Below are 16,422 nucleotides of genomic sequence, written 5' to 3' on the forward strand. Positions count from 1 at the left end.
GGCCTGACAGTTTAAACGTGCTCATTGTAGAATACAAACTCTGTTATTTTAGAAGAGTGGATAGATGTGGGCAAAAATACTTTGAACTGACATCTGCTGCATAGAATGGTGGTATTTAAAGTGGACAAAATATTTAACTCATGGAGTTGTGTTGGAAACACTAAGCAAACCGACATGATGGAGATGGCTGTTTAAATCAGCTGTACCTTCTTGAAGCTTTCCTGAGATGAAAACTGTTCTTCAGAAGGAAGAGGATGAATGCCTACCTCTGCATTACCTTGGCATAGGTCCTTCTACTACATGAGCACTTGTGCAGCACTCAGATAATTACTGCTCTAATGATTGCAAAGCAGCAGCCCTGAAAGTATGTCTTTTTTTACACTAACTTGCAAGGTACTGAACAGTAGCTATCAAAGACCCAGCTCTTCAGCTGCAGCTTGCATATTGCTTGTACAGGTACAGCTGTTTGGAAACAGTTATGTATGCTCTGGAGCTACTTCATGAGGCTTTTCCAACCATCATAGGAGGTTGCTATGGTGGCGAAAAAAGGAATTATCAACAGGCACAAGCTTTTTAAGATCCTTTTGGGCTTTTCTGTTGGATTTTTGTTTGGTTTTGGGGTTGTGGTTTTTTTTTTTTTAATATAAGGTGATTGTATAAGATTTATTTAGCTGCCTGAGTACTTAGTTCGTTGGGGATCAAATTACCTGCTTCATTTAGGCCTCGTGACAGGTGTCATTATTCTAGCACCTGTGAACTTCAACCACGCTGCAGTAAACGTATTTTATATCTCTGCAATCTGTAGCCTGGTGCTTCATATGATGTTAGGTACTGCAAACAAGTTATGAAGTACGTGTGTTGCATTGTAAAGAGTTCATTTGTGCAAAGCCTTGGTGTTTAAATAATGTGTGACATACGAATAGCAAGCCCAAACAGGGTTTGCTGCACCTGTTTGAGACAGGCACACAGATCCAGAATATACTGTGTACAGGGTACTAAAAAAACTTGAAATACTCATGTCAAGTTCTGTGTTTTTTGAAAGATAAGTTAAAAAAATCTGAAGGGTAAAAACTTATTTGGGCAGCAAGCAGTGTTGCTTGGGCATCCACAGAAAGTTCATCACGGAGGGCAAATTTGTATTAATTGTATTAACCAGGATGCAGTGTGATGTGTGCCCAGTGGCATTTGAGAGGCTGCAGTTCAGAAAGTGTTTAACTGCAAAACTCTATTAGTCAAAGTCAAAGCAGCTGTGATAATAGATTATATTTCAGTCAGGATGGCTTGAACAAGGAGAAGTGATAAAAAGCTAGAGGAGGAAAAACTAGGATTCTGAAGCAACAGCAAGAGAGTGTTTGACCACCAGACCACAGCCAAGAAGCATTTCGAATTCCTCTGAGGCACGAGAGTTGGTTTTTATCTTTCCTTCTAGTGATTATGGATAAAGGTGCAATTTCTCATGAAAATATTCTCACAAGTAGCTTAGATATAGTAATTTTTTGCTGTCATTTTGGCTAAACCAGTACTTACATTACAAACATCTTAGGATGCTTAAAAAAAAATAAAATTCTTTTTTAAACAGCATCTTAAAAACCTCAATTCTTTAAACTGCAAATAAATCACTGCAATTAAGCTTCTTTAACACTTTCCACATGTTTCTAAATACAGATATGCCAGTAGTCCCTTAGGATTCATGCGCTCACAGGCAGGACAGGCAGGTGGCCAGATGCTGCACTAACAACCCGCTGTGGAGGTTGACAGGAGAATGAAATCCTGGATTCAGAGATGCTGCCCTACCCTCCTTCAGTAGTTACACATCTGAAAAAAATCTGTTTGTGCACTAACTCAGAGAATACATCACACACGAAGGCATCAGGTAAGCTCCTAGTCATAACATGATGGCAACACATTTAAGAAAACAGAAAGTCGCACTTGAATGTATTTTAACCCAGCAGCAGCATTGTGTAGTTAACTAGCAGCAGCTAGGATGGCTTTCCTACGCCCTTTCCCTCAAGATACTCCTCACAGCTTCTTAACCTTTTTATCTAAATCTCGCAATAAATTTGGGAGAAAGGCAGGTAATAGAAAGTACAAAATTATATTAGCTGTTGTTGGTCTTATTCATTGGACTGATTTCTGAATCTGTGCTCATCGTGAGCCGTTTTCCACTACTGGCATCTCTTTTCAGCTAGTAAGCAGCATCATGAGGCAAGAAATTAATACTAGTAAGCAGTTAAAGCCCTAAACTTTTTACAGTTTATTACTTGGAGCTCTTCTAAATTTCTCCACACTCTCTGAAGTTCTGATGAACTCCATGCTCAGAATTGCATCAGCCTTATCCTCTCCTCCGTTCATCCAATTTCTCCGTTAAACTGTCATGCTGCTGTCTCCCTCTGGAGCACACAGATCCCCAGAACAAGGATGAGTTAAACTACTGTGTCTTCCACCTAGGAGTCCACAGGTACAACAATGTTACCTTTCTTTGTTGGACTGGCAGGTTTAACCAGCACAATCACAGGGTTTATTGCAGAGGTTTGCACGGACCTTGATCCCTCATTATCAATGCTCCTGGTCAAGCTGTACCACCTTAAAATGAAAGCTGACTCAAGTTGTGATGTTGTTTTCTCCACCAACATAGGCTAGGAACAATACAAGTCATACAAAGCAAGTAAAATGTTTAGACAAACTAGGCTCTGGTGACTTGGACTATTTCAAGCATGTACTTAGCCAAGGTAATGGCATAAGGTAATGGGAGTTACCTGAATCAGGTAACTCCCCTGATTCAGCCTCACCTTCACGTTAAACACAAGTCTGAACACAGTTGCTTTTAACATTTCAGGTTGCTGCTTATTTTAGCAAAAGCAGCCTTAGTTGGCCTAGATTTCTTGCCTCTTCCCTGCTTTATTTCCAGTAACTGTATGATTTGTACCAAAATATGCAAAGTTACATATAAACCCCACCACACACCAGTGTAGCCAGTCATATTAAACAGTTTTTTAGTGAATTAAGGTTTATCTGAAACTGACAATGCAGCAAGTGCAGAATTTCCATCATCTCTGCTACAGCAGGCACAGGGGTGGAAACCTGTTGAGCCCATCAGAGGAACTCCCGTAAGCAGCACTTGCAGCTTACCCCTTGCCAACACCATTGTTCGGACTGCGATGGGGAGAACACTGAGAGGAGATGGGAAACGTGAAGTAAATTATCATACATACAACGCTCTGTGATGGCACAAGCCAAAACCCATTTAATTAAAACACCACTGACCTTGTGTGCTTTGCACCTGGCCCTCAGCTTCCATTAATTAACTATGACCCAGGGAGTGAGAGGTCAGCTTTCCCCTCCTTCCTCCCATAAAGCATCACCAACAAAGCACTTCCCCTTCACACGGTTACTCTGAACATTTTGTGCAACTCTTTTTTATCTAGCAAACATAAGAAGGATTACCAAACCAACCAGATTAATAAAATAATGTTCCTAGTGGTGTATTACAAAAGAAATGTGTAAGAGTTCCTCCTAGCTCAAAATACAATACTTAACATTAAGGAAAAAACATTTGCATAAAGCACATTCTAATCATGCTGCCATTTTCCAGTTAAGACAGGATACCAGGAAACCTTAAGATGAAACATTTCTTTCTTTACAAAATAGGCCCTTAACAGTTTCTCCCTAACATAATGCGCACACAACAGCATATTGTCCATTTAAAAAAATATTTAATGCTGCCAAAAGTATAAAAATACAATAAGAATGGCAGTACAAACCAAAATATTTCCTAATTTATTTCTTTTACATCTTTCTACATTAATACAGGCATTATAAAAACACAAGATGGCAAATTATTTTGTTTTGCAAAGTAGCAGGCTGCTGGTGGTCTTCATCCCCTCGCTGCCGTTTACGCTGTAAACAGATAATTGAGGTCTTCTTGGTACTTAACAGACCTCACTTTTTGTTCCCGAAGAGGGGGTCATGTCTTGCTTTGCATGTCAATAATTTGCAGTTTTTAGCTGCAGAATATTCACAAGTCTTGAAGGCTTAGGTGTCAGTCAGTCTCGGCCTGTGACATACAACGCAAAAGAAAGTCACCGATTCAGTACACAGTTCGGGGGTTAAAAAAAAAAAAAGAAAAAAGAAATAAGCACAGACAGCAGCTTTGCAGCTCGCTACAAACACCAAACAGCTTCTCGCACATCTGGAGCAACTACTGACTATGGTCTGCCTGTAGCAAGTACTCTCAGCCAGGAGAGAGTTTCCACATTACAGCATAAGGCACATACTGGCTGGAGAGCTTGAAGCACAGGTCTCAGCCCAGCAAACCCCTTCCTCGTATTCAACCACAAGCACCACAGCAGTCCCCTTGGGCCGTTAGTGAGATCAGGGAAGCTGCACCTCAACAACACCAATGTTGCCTCTCATGGCTCTGCGGGCCTGTCCAGGCACAGCAGCACAGAAACAAGTGCTCTAGGCAAAGGGTTCGCACAGTGAGGCAGACATTCTAACACTAGGTGGTCTGTGCTAAGGGAAGGTAAGGCTCTATTCTGAGGAACACAGAAAAAGACCTTGGTGCTTACAGCACCAGACATCCAAGCTGCTACAAGTAAAACACTTCTAAGTTCTACAAGCACTGCACTGATTCATAAAGCAGTTCTCCTTGATCAGATACATTAAAAAAATTCTTCCAAGTATTTATCCTTTCAATTTAAATAAAGACTCAGACAGAGATGTGATTTTGAACACATTTATTTTTCATACATAAAAATGAAAGACTGATCTAAAACTTTTTTGGAAAACAGAAAAGCTGAGGAAGACTACTGTGCGTTACGTCAACTTTGCACATTCCATCCTCTGACTTTAGCCACTCGGCCAGGCAGAAGACTTTTTCTTTTCTCATTGTTAACTTAGTTTCTTGTACAGTCCTCAAGTGTCTCAGGTTTAAATATAATGCCAAAGAGCAAACTAAATAATTTGGTTAACATTCATTAACCTTCAAGCTAGCCAGGCTTTTTCAGCACCCGCAGAATCCAATCGCACACACACGCATGCATTTACGCCTTTTCCCTTTTCAGAGGGATAGAAACCGGCGTCAGTAAACCATTTCACTCAAGGTTTAACAGAATAAGCTAAGTTTCGCTTGTAACATCTTAGTTCTGTAAAATAAATCTGTATTTTTTTCAAATTTCTATTTCACACCAAATTCAATTCTTCACACATTTCAAGAATAATATAGCTGTACCATCACTCCAAGTGGACTGTCCCTGCACCAAGAACAAACAGAAAACCTAAAGGACTCATTCCAAACTTGCAACCCCCTTGCAATGGAGGTCCAAATGTTTGCTAGCAATTTTTTTTTTTGTAATTAAAACATGCACAATTTGTACCCAAGTGTCCCTTTGAGAGTCAAACATTGTTTAATCAAGTTCAGAGCAGCCCACTAGGCATCAAGTATTTTGACTGATGTATTTCCAGAACAGAGGGGAAAACCCGACATAAGAACACTGAATGGAGTGCAATAGCTTTTTAGAAGTAGCACAGGACCAGCCAGCAGCTTGCCAGAAACAGGGGTTGGGGGGAGGCAGGAGAGGGGTCAGAAGCCATGTCCTTTTACTCTTCCTTTGAGCAAGTTCTACAACAGAAGTCACTGGGATCCAGGGTTCTCCCTTTTGGCCTGTACTGGTTCCTATTTAATGTCCAAGTTTTGCACAACTGCTACAACTCTAAATTCTATAGAATAACAAAGTAGCACAAGGAGTCAGTCTGCAGAAAAGAGAACAAGCCTCTCTCAGATTCTGTTTTTTAAGGATTACTGACAGACCAGAAAAAAAAAAAATTATCCAAATTATGTCCTGGAATGCACTAAGAGATCTAAATTACGTCCTATGCTCATACCGTCATGAACAATTCACTGTACAAAATAGTTTTGTCCAAGACTTGTATTAGTTCTTAAATTAGTAACTGTTGAACGTGCAAGCCCTGCTGTATTGCATCAAGGTCAGAGAGCGTGAGGTGATACAAGATGGCCGCTCCTGCCCTGCGCCACCCAGAAAGGAGGAGCCCCTGCCCAGGAGCGGGAGAACAAAAAAGCCAGAATTTAGGAGATGGAATCAGCCACAGTTGGAGCTCAGGGTCTGTAAGATGCTGGTGGCTCAGGAAATCCTTCTCATGCAAAGGCAGGCCATAAATGGCAGTGTGATTTCAGTCAAGGTTTTGCCTGCGCTTTTTCCTTAGATGCTTTTAAGTTTTTAGAATAAAATCTGGAATATTTCTGTTATAAAAGCGTTTAATTACATTCCATGTGGTTTTCCATAACCAAAATATCTTTTATAAGGCACACACATTTACACCTGCTGTCAGTTACAGTTGATACTGAAAAGCCTGTCTTCTCAATTTAAATAAATTAAAAAATTAATCTTTTGCCAAGCCTCTTGCTGGCTACAGAGTTACTGTGGTTGTAGAAGCCAGGAAGTGTCTTAAAATTTCACATTTTCAGATTTGCAGGCAGCAAGTTGGTTTGCTTTTAGAGCTGCATAGTGAGTCGGTAATGCCACAGGAGAAACTGCCTTGTTCTACTGACGCACAATTTCCCAAACTATGAAACTGCACTTGTTTTTCTTATCTGGCCCTTTCAACAGTTGTTTACTATAACAGTGTAGTCCAAAACCAGTATTAGCTATTGTGAAATGAGAATTTCAAAGAGTAAACTCAGCTTTGCGTAGTGAATGTCAGACTATTTGGGCCCCATGCCTGGCATGTTACTACTGAGCTTGAATGTACTGGAAAGCTTTCAAGTTAACTCCTTTGGATAAGGAGCAAAAGGAAGCTCTTGTAGTATTTTTCACCAGTAAATCCAAGAAGCGCTTTACAAAAGGAAGAATTAAAAAAAAAAAAAATGGGGAGGGAACTCCCAAGCGCACATACCCAACAGAAAACAACCAAGCAAGGAAAATGGAAGGAGAAAATGCAACTTCTCTGAAATCACCCAACAAGGCAATGCTTGAATACATAAAAGCCGGGTTTCAAACTGCAGTCCACTACTAGAAATAGTACTGAGTCGCAACCTGAATGACAGCCTGAACGACAGCCACATCCCATCTCTGCATTCAAAGAGAATTTAAAAGACAGAAAGTGATTTGTGTTGAATTCCTATTCAGAAAGTGTTATCGACCAACTAACTGAAAGGGAGTGCTCAGTAATTTTAAAAGGACTGGAGCACAGCTGTCCCAAAACATTAGTCATTGAGTGTTTCAACATCATTCCCCTAATGCAGTGCTGGAGATCCTGAAAAGCAGTTCTAGACTCCGTGAAGTTATGGAAGTGGCTTGTATAGCTGAACACACTGTACTGCGTATGGGAAAACACTACCAACACTGGTTTGCTGCGAAAACCACCCTTGCAAGTCCAACTACAGTTTCCTCTGGTGTGCTTTCTACACTTAATACTGATAAATGCATTTTAGTCTTTCTAGCAATTAAAATCTATAGACACACAAAACATTACGTTTCACATTTAATGGAATGTCAGAACTTTTAACAACGTTGGCCTTGAAACAGTAGTTGAAGTCTGAATACATTAATCAACTTAACAGTATGCTCTTCAGGTGGGGCTAAGTTCTCAAAAACCTTAGAAAAAAAAAGATCAGATTTCTAAGTCTCACTTAAATAATGAAAACTACAAAAAAAATAAATAAGGAATGCAAATTAACAGAGTAGAAATTGGCAAGTGCTTTATCAGACCCCTAGCTGCTCGTATCATAGATTGGAGAGTCAAAATATGGGGAATGGTTGCACTATTATTTTCATGCACAAATTATAATTACATTTAGTTTCAAAATCAAATTATTTTTGGTCAGAAATTTGTACAAACTGAGCTTTCAAAAGTACAGTGAACTACAAAAAGATTAAATATGCAATTATAAAATATATTTATCCTAGGTCATAAGAATATAAAACGTTTATGTTCATGTCACTAGTACATTACACATTACACACATTTAAGGATAACTTCTTTGCATTAATAACGTAAATGATACAACACTGTTTATTGCTTACGTCAGGTGTATAAATTTAAATCCAGCCAGCCTTCAGTAGCTAAACCTCTGTGGTTCAGGGGTTGCTTAAGATCTGGTAGAACACCATTTTAAAAAGTGTATAAACAGTTGCAGCAAGTTTGTACCTGCTCATATAAACAAAAAATATCAACTGTGTTGGGGGCAGCAGTTCGTTTCTCTAAGTACCTGCAGTGGGAAGTCCTGAGATGTTGACACGTGATCAAGTTTACATCACTCCTCTATTGTACGTAAGTGTCTGCACCCATGCCAGGTGTAAGGAGTTCACTGCTTAAAGTCATACCCCTAGTCAGTAACCTGCACCAGAATTAGCTGCTGGAGCAGACAGGCTTACTGTTTACTTACAAGGAATGTTCTTGAAAATACATTTTCCAGCAACAATAAGCGCCAACTAAAATCAGTGTACCAAACCCAATCTTAGTGAGAATAGGTTGCCAATATAACCACCTTTTTCTTTTTCTTTCAGTCTCATTTAGCTTCTGCTTCATCTGCTGCAGCTTCTGTGCTGTGTTAGCTTTTCTATCCTCCCGCAGTCGTTTTCGGACAGTACTTAGAAAAGAAGAAGAAAAAGGTTAAGAGAGTTAAAAAGGCTACGAAAATATTAAAACAAACCTCATCCCAGCACACTCCCAATAGTTAATCATCCAGCAGCACATGGCAGCAGCATGTAAGATCTAAATCAAGCAATCTTGATTCTATTTTAACAACCTTGATGTGGATGGTTTCAGGTCAGTGAAGCCCCATGAAATAAATGACCTATGTAAAGATGTAAGTGGTGCTTGACCTACATGTTCAACAGAGAACAGAATTAGTTTAATTATCTGAGCTTAGTCTCTCAGCCCCATCAGTGTCCCCATTCAGTAGCTGAGATCTTTTGCATGGAGGCTGCTTTTATATGCAGTGCCAGTGCTATGTGCAAACCATCCATAGTATTTAGGTGTGTGCCCCCACAGTGAGGAATCCAGCCTCACTGAGGTATGGATTCTAACCTACTCACGTCTGCATGCAGATTTAACAGTACCCATCTTGGGCTGTAAACCAAATCTTGATCAAGGACACAGGCTACAAATCAGCCATGTGTTGCTACACTATTAGGGCTGCCTTGCAATCCGTGTCTCCAAAAGTATCCTCGCTACCTCCAAGAAAGCATAACTCTGACATGAAAAATCCACTTTGATTGTCCAAGTTCCACCCAGCACACCACTACCATCACCCTCACACCTCCTGCTTGTGAGGGGCTCCTGTAAATATCTACAGAACTGCTGTCATTCTTTTTCAAAACACTCAAAGACATGGAGAGAGAAACTCATCAGGGCATGCAGTAAGCCATCTGTCAGTTCAGAATTCCAGTCTACCTTCACTGAACTGCTGCATCTTGAGAAAGGACTTCCAGGAGCGCATCTCGGAGCGCAGCCCTTTGGGACAGATCTGTGTCGTCTCTTGTGCAATGCATAGCCCCACAGAGCCCAGACTGGTTTCTGGGTCTCTGGCTACGCATCCATATTTAGCTACCAGACCAGAGTGACACAGCACCTCAAGGCGCAGCCATTAAGATGGAAATTCCCAGTACAGCAGCTCACAGCTGAGGCATTAGCACTCAGGAAGACAAATTCACAGGACCCAGCTAAACCACAGAGATCTACTCACAGCGGTAGATTTAACATGGGTGGAAGGTAACATTCAGCTTCAACAATACCATTTCAGTCACCATACAGAAAGTGGTAGGTGATAAAACTTTGTGTTTCTGACATATTAGCACTATTTAAAAATCAGTATCAGATTATTTTGGGCACTTTCAGGACCCAATTCACACTGCACAAGAGAGGTCACTGACAGTCTGTAGGAAAATGCCTTCAAGCATGAGGTTGAGCTGCTCTGATTAGAGACATTTGGGTTTTTTCTCTTGACCTTTAAATAATAAAACTTTATCACAAGGAATAACTGAAGTTGTAGTTTTAAAATAATTAAGACAGTCAAATACCACCTGTCCTTTTCCTCTACTGAAGAAAAATCTTGCAGTTTCCTTATGATAAGAGACGCATACAATAATTGAGCCTTTTAAGAGAGGGTATCTGCTGCCTTCTAGTTTCTTCATCTTGCCTACCTTTCAGTGTTTCCATCTGTGATATCTTGAACTTTATTGGACAGGTCAGTATTTGTTTTCTCCATTTGATTTTTGTTCTCCAGGCCTATGCTGTTCCCATTGTACTTCTCTGTGGTTATTTTGGTTGCATGTGGAGGAGACTGCTCAGAACTTGGTGCTTGGTCCTCCTTAGAGAGCTCCTTCCACCGTTTCTGCAAACAAGGAGAACATATTTCAAACATCCCCCTAACACTAAAGGCCCTCTTTGCCCAAGATATCCTCCAACAGAACAGTCACAGAAGTAGATTAAAGGAACTACTAGGTCAAGGAAAAAAATAATAAATTGCCAGATGAAGATGCATCATCTTCAACGATGACACCTTTCTATATTTCTCTAGGTACTCAGTGAGGGAAAGAGACTCCTCACCCCTCCCTGGTACGAGTGTTGCAGCTGCAGCCACCTACTAGCTGTAAGCAAGTAAAGGCTCAAGTATATATTGTGTTTGTCTACACAGTTTACTGACTTCCGAAATCCACGGAGGTGTCAGAGGTGAACATTGGGGTAATGGTCTATTAGAGAAGCGTTCAATGAGTTCATGCCCTCCCCATCACTAGCAGAGAGAAGTAAGCACCTCTCACTCTCTCAACAGTACAATTGTCCCTCCATACAGGGGGGAAAAATGATCTAGCTGACCTTGAAAGAAGAACTACTACTATTAAGTACTGCCACTTGATCTTCTGCACATGACCCTAAGCCCTAAAGAGCACCAAGACAACCGCCTGCACTGCAGAAAACATTGGTTTACGAAAGATCATCTGAACAATCATAACAAGAAAACAAAGAACAAATGAGAAGTGTGCCTTCTTAGGCATTCTCTTAATATGAAGAAGTAACACACTTGAACCTGACAAGCAGTATTCTGAGTTGACAATGCCCCCTTGTACCCAGAAACAAGAAATCATGTGATCTAAATGGGGAAGTGTGGGAACCAAGTGCTCAGTTTGGAGCGTGGCTTTTTAAAAAACAAAGCAGAAAAATATTGTTAGAGAAAATACCCTCCTACCACCAGAAACAGCTTCCAGAAAACAAAGAGGCTAAACTGCCGTTAGCGTTAGGATGAATCATGCAGTCTTTTAGGTGTACGGCATGGGTGTCAGACTAGCAGCACACTACCTAGGTGTTGATCAGCAGTTGTGTGAAATTATTTATGTAGTGAGTCAAGAAACATTTGTCAAAAAGACAACTCTGACAACGACCAGAACCACAGAAAAGAGGAAATGGGATTTCTTAAAATCATGAATGAAGCAGATAAACCAACAGAATAAAGAAGCCCTAGCACATGAAAGCAGAATTGAGTCTGTTTCGCAGCCTCTCCTCCCAGTCCTCCCACCCAGCCCCAGCCATTTAAAAACAGCTGTAGCTACTGTTAAATCTACAAGCCACACTGATAAAATAGTGAGATCTAGTAATCTGATTGCTCCAAACTCATGATATTGAGCTGGATTCTACTTATTGTAACACAAATTTTAAAGGATACGAAAAAAAGAAAAAAAAGGGAAAACAAAAAGCAACTTTACTAATAAATCTTCTCTGTAACACCAGCCAACTTTACTCGTATGAAAACATATAGCAAATACCAAGAAATCCTAAAAATCTCCTTGCTATCTTTTCAAAGTGATACTGGGCATTACCTCTGCTTTTCTATGTTGAAGATATTGATTTAACTTTTTTCTTTTTACAAGACATTTGTACAGAAGTTATGTTTTGTCTAAGAGGGGAAAACTACTTAGGATTGAAAGTTTAGCTGGTAGAAGGCACAGATCAGACACCCTCTAACACCTTCTAGGCATCTACTGAAAAAGGCAAATTATCTAAATCCCACAAAGTTACACGTTTTGAAATAATCCAGAGCTCATTTTTAACTACTGTTAGCAATTTAACTAGTTAGCAGTTAGTCTATGCTTAAATATACAGAGCTAAACATTTACCTGTATAGTTGAATCCCCCATTATAAATTTTGCTCCTTCTATTACAGCCATATATGAAAATCTTAGTTGATCAGGAGTCTGAATAAGTCCCATTCGATATTTCCTCATATCCAGTAATACCTTCTTAATATCTACAGAACATGGGTCTTTTTTTTCCATCTGTAAAGAAAGTTACATTGAAAATGTCATTAGCATTGAAGGGAGACAACATACAAAAAATAAATATCAGTAAAAAATAATCATAAAATTCGATATAAAAATTAATTTCTTTGTATTATTTTTCTATTAGTTATATACTAAATAAACATCTCAAATGATTTCTTCGTTTCATCATCTCAAATGATGAATTGTATTTATAGGCAAACCATCTAATGAAAGCTTATAATGAACAAATCAATGATCATGTATTAATCAAATAAATCTGTACCCTAATACCAAGTTTTAAATTTCAGAAAGTTAGATATGCTCTATTTTATTCAGGCATGGATTTGTACTTTGAAATAGGACTGTAAGAATCAGAACGATAAAGCAGGATTTCCTACCGCTCCTGAATGCAACAGCAATTTGGAATGACTGCATGTGGCAGAAGTTTCCTTACTTAAAGCAGAATCCCTAATCCAAGCAATGCCCCACGCTACATTCATGGGGTGTTTTTAAGCACACATCTGCACTTCTTGTAACATTCAATTCGATTTGTCTAATATTAAAGTATACTTGCATCAATGTTTTTCATGTATATTTTTCAAAAAGCAGGAAAAAAAGAAACACTAAAGAAAAAATAAGTTGAGAGGCCCTAACCAAACCAGAAGACAAGTATCCTGTAATTTAAATGAATTTCACCTAACCCTGTGCTGTATTTCTCACTAGCGCCAAGCATAGCCAAAGAGGAAGTCTGTGCCTGGACTTTAAAATCCAACAAAAATTTAAAGATATTTAAAACATTATTTACCATTAAAAGTTCACTCAGGTCATTTACAGATGATGCAGTTCACCAAGAAAGCAAAAAATCTACTCATTTATGTGGTACTGCAACTGACTACCAAGTCCCACCTCCCCGAGGGCTGCACAGCTGGGGAAATCCTGCACCATCCTCCCCTACACACTGCAGGAGATGCAGAAGCAAGTGCTCGTCCTAGTTCAGATACCAATTTCCTGCAGCCTTAAGCAAAGGGGCCTCTCAGACCTACGAGACAGTCCACGTTTAGACAAAAAGATTGACATATTCAGTTGTCTCTATTCAATATGTATTCACAAGCCCATCTTTAAGCTCACAATAAAAAAAAAAAATCTCCTCAATCTTTTCTAAGCACATCTTGTATAAAAGGACAAGAATGCTGACTATTACTTTCCAGGAAGCTTTGAAAATGTACTTTGAGACAGATTCATGAACGTATTTCAAGAGCTGTGTTTTTACACCATCAAAATATGTGAAGAAAAAAAAAGAGAAGTCTCAAAGTTTTTACCGGCATGTCACTAACTTCAATGCTTTTAAAGCCTCCTGACCAAAAAGCCCATACTGGGGAGGGAGGCAGAGTGTCAGGAGAGGGAAAGGGGATACAAAGAAAGTGACCAAACACTTACCAGAACAAGACAAGTGTCTACTAATGAAAACGTGCCTGAACGTCCTATCCCCGCACTGCAGTGAATTACTGCAGGTCCATGCTCAGGACTTAGTGAGCCAGACTCTCTGACTTTAAACAGGAAGTTCAGGAATGAAGCTGGGGATTCAGGAACTCCAAAGTCTGGCCATGTAGTATAATGAAAATGAAAGATCATCCTGGACTCACCACTCTAGAAGCGAAAACAAATAAACAATACAACTAGAAAGTATTCTACTTTTGTTTAGATAGCACACATTTCCCCAATGCAAATCAACAGCTGTTTTCCGTTATAAACCTCCCATTTAGACAAACAATCCAATGACTTGCTTCAAGTTGGATGACAACCAACAGCACAACCTGAAGCAGGTTTTCATCCATCCCCTTTGCAATTATTACCATGTACATTTTTTGGTTCTTCTCAAACTTCCAATATTATATTTGATTTGATTTATTACTTGCTCCCAAATATTCTTCTGTTTCTACCAGTAATGCAGCTTAACAGCTGGCAGCAGTTATGAGACTGCTAGCGTGAACGTGACTGGAAAAAAAAATACCTGTCAGCACTGTAAACACTCTCCAGTCTCACTCAGAACACGGTTTAATACCAAGAGGCATTAGCATCTCCTTTACACTAACCACACCACTGAGAGAAGAAGGAATCTTCCTGGAAAAGGCCTTTAAGAATCCATAGAGCAGATGTCTAGCATGACTTCTCCTGGACATACTCACTCTTCCTTCGTAAGAAAGAAGGCTTCCAAAACCCTGCAGTAGGTTTAGAACCATGCAACTCCTCTCCTAACACAACCAACTAACTGCAAGCATTGAAATGACAGCAAGAGAGCAAGTATATAGCTGAAAAGCTCTGATGACAAATTTGGATCATATTTTTATGGAACTCACTTTAGACCTGCTGCTAAATGCTACTCCTTGCCACAGTGATTTTGAAGACAACTTCATCACTAATTTAGTTCAGGAATTTTAGAAATTTATGTTTTTAGACGTGTATCTCCACAAAGTTGGAACACAAAAAGATTTTAAAGACCAATGTATTCCAGAAAAGCTATGTTTCTTTTTCAGCAACAGTAAAATATAGCTATGAAATTCAAATAAATTCTGCTTTTCATCTGCTCAAGCTGTTTCAACTTATGAAACTCCTTTGTGAAACTAAAATAATCCAGATCATGGTTACTACAGTAACAAAAATACTCTCCCATTTCGTCTTTTGCCTTCAATGCCTGATACTGCAAGTCTGCCAACACTTTCAAAGAAAACAGTGGGTATTTACATGACTCAAGTCACTCCCAAATGCACAGTTTTCTTCCAGGAATATTTTGTCTTTTGGCTAAGAGCTCAACAAGGACAACAGAATCTGATTTATCACGTTGGAAATGAGTAAACTGTAAGATTTGAATGAGGCAAAAAAAGGATCTACCAAGGCCTAAATTGTATAAATACACTGGGATTTCCTTTCCTTGTTTGTAGCAAAGCATTGAAAGTTTGCATTTTCAACTGACATCTTCTTAGTGGTATTCCATACTATTTTTTCCAACTAGTGAATTAACTCACTAATCAACTGAAATGACCCATTTGTTTAAAAATCATGAAAGAGATATATTTTTTATAAGGAATCTGGATCGATAGCCAAGTGGAAGTCAATGATGAGTGGTGCTCCTCAGGCACCAGTATTGGAAGCAGTGCTATTGAACATCTTTGTTGGTGACATGGACAGTGGGATTGAGGCGCCCTCAGCAACTTTGTCGATGACACCAAGTTGAGCGGCGCGGTCAACGCACAGGAGGGAAGGGCTGCCATCCGGAGGGGCCCTGACAGGCTTCAGAGGCGGGCCAGCACAAACCTCATGAAGTTCAACAAGGCCAAGCGCAAGGTCCTGCACCTGGGTTGGGGCAATCCCAAGCACAACTACAGGCTTGATGGAGAATGGATTGGGAGCAGCCCTAAGGAGAAGGGCTTGGGGGTGCTGGTTTACAAGGAGCTCAACATGACCCAGCAGTGTGCGCTCACAGCCCAGAAAGCCAGCCGTGTCCTGGGCTCTATCAAAAGGAGTGTGGCCTGCAGGTCGAGTGAGGCAATCCTCCCCCTTTATTCCACTCTCATCAAGGCCCCACCTGCAGTACTGCGTCCATCTCTGGGACCCCCAGCACAAGAAGGATGTGAACCTGCTTGAGCAAGTCCAGAGGAGGCCATGAAGATGCTCTGAGGGCTGGAGCACCTCTCCTATGAAGACAGGCTGAAAGAGCTGGGGTTGTTCAGCCTGGAGAAGAGAAGGCTCCAGAGAGACCTTAGAGCAGCTTCCAGTACTTAAAGAAGGCCTACAAGAAAGCTGGAGAGAGGCTTTTTACAAGGGCATGCAGGAATAGGACAAAGGGGAATGGCTTTAAGCTGAAAGAGGGTAGATTTAGGTTAGATACAGAAGTTCTTCACTGTGAGGGTGGTGAAGAACTGGCACAGGTTGCCCAGAGCAGCTGTGGCTACCCTATCCCTGGCAGGTTGGACAGGGCTTTGAGCAACCTGGTCTAGTGGAAGGTGTCCCTGCCTGTGGCAGGGGGTTGGAACTAGATGATCTTTAAGGTCCCTTCCAACCCAAACTATTCTATGAAATCACAGAATTTTGAAGAAGACAATACTCTTAAGCAATTTCCTCTATTTGTAAGAAAAATAACCCATCAATT

The 16,422-nt window shown here is 40.2% G+C and overlaps 1 protein-coding gene across 7 annotated transcripts in view; it reads right to left on the minus strand.

Moving 5' to 3' along the window:
* Positions 1-3,216: 3,216 nt before the first annotated feature.
* The window catches only part of PTPN2 (protein tyrosine phosphatase non-receptor type 2), a 31,403-nt gene continuing 18,197 nt past the window's right edge, over positions 3,217-16,422 (minus strand). For 2 of the 7 annotated variants that reach the window (XM_030469940.1, XM_030469967.1), the window contains 5 exons: positions 13,713-13,922; positions 12,132-12,290; positions 10,164-10,354; positions 8,405-8,608; positions 3,217-4,054 (listed from right to left, as the gene is read on the minus strand). In XM_030469940.1, the coding sequence (XP_030325800.1) occupies positions 4,033-4,054; positions 8,405-8,608; positions 10,164-10,354; positions 12,132-12,290; positions 13,713-13,922 (786 nt within the window). In that variant the 3' untranslated portion in view covers positions 3,217-4,032. Of the gene's footprint in view, positions 4,055-4,293; positions 7,614-8,404; positions 8,609-9,706; positions 9,968-10,163; positions 10,355-12,131; positions 12,291-13,712; positions 13,923-16,422 lie in introns of those variants that run through there. The other 5 variants (XM_030469949.1, XM_030469959.1, XM_030469984.1 and 2 more) reach the window with 5 other exon arrangements.

This window comes from Strigops habroptila, chromosome 1 (genome assembly GCF_004027225.2).
Source record: "Strigops habroptila isolate Jane chromosome 1, bStrHab1.2.pri, whole genome shotgun sequence".
In the NCBI taxonomy this organism is placed as follows: domain Eukaryota; kingdom Metazoa; phylum Chordata; class Aves; order Psittaciformes; family Psittacidae; genus Strigops; species Strigops habroptila.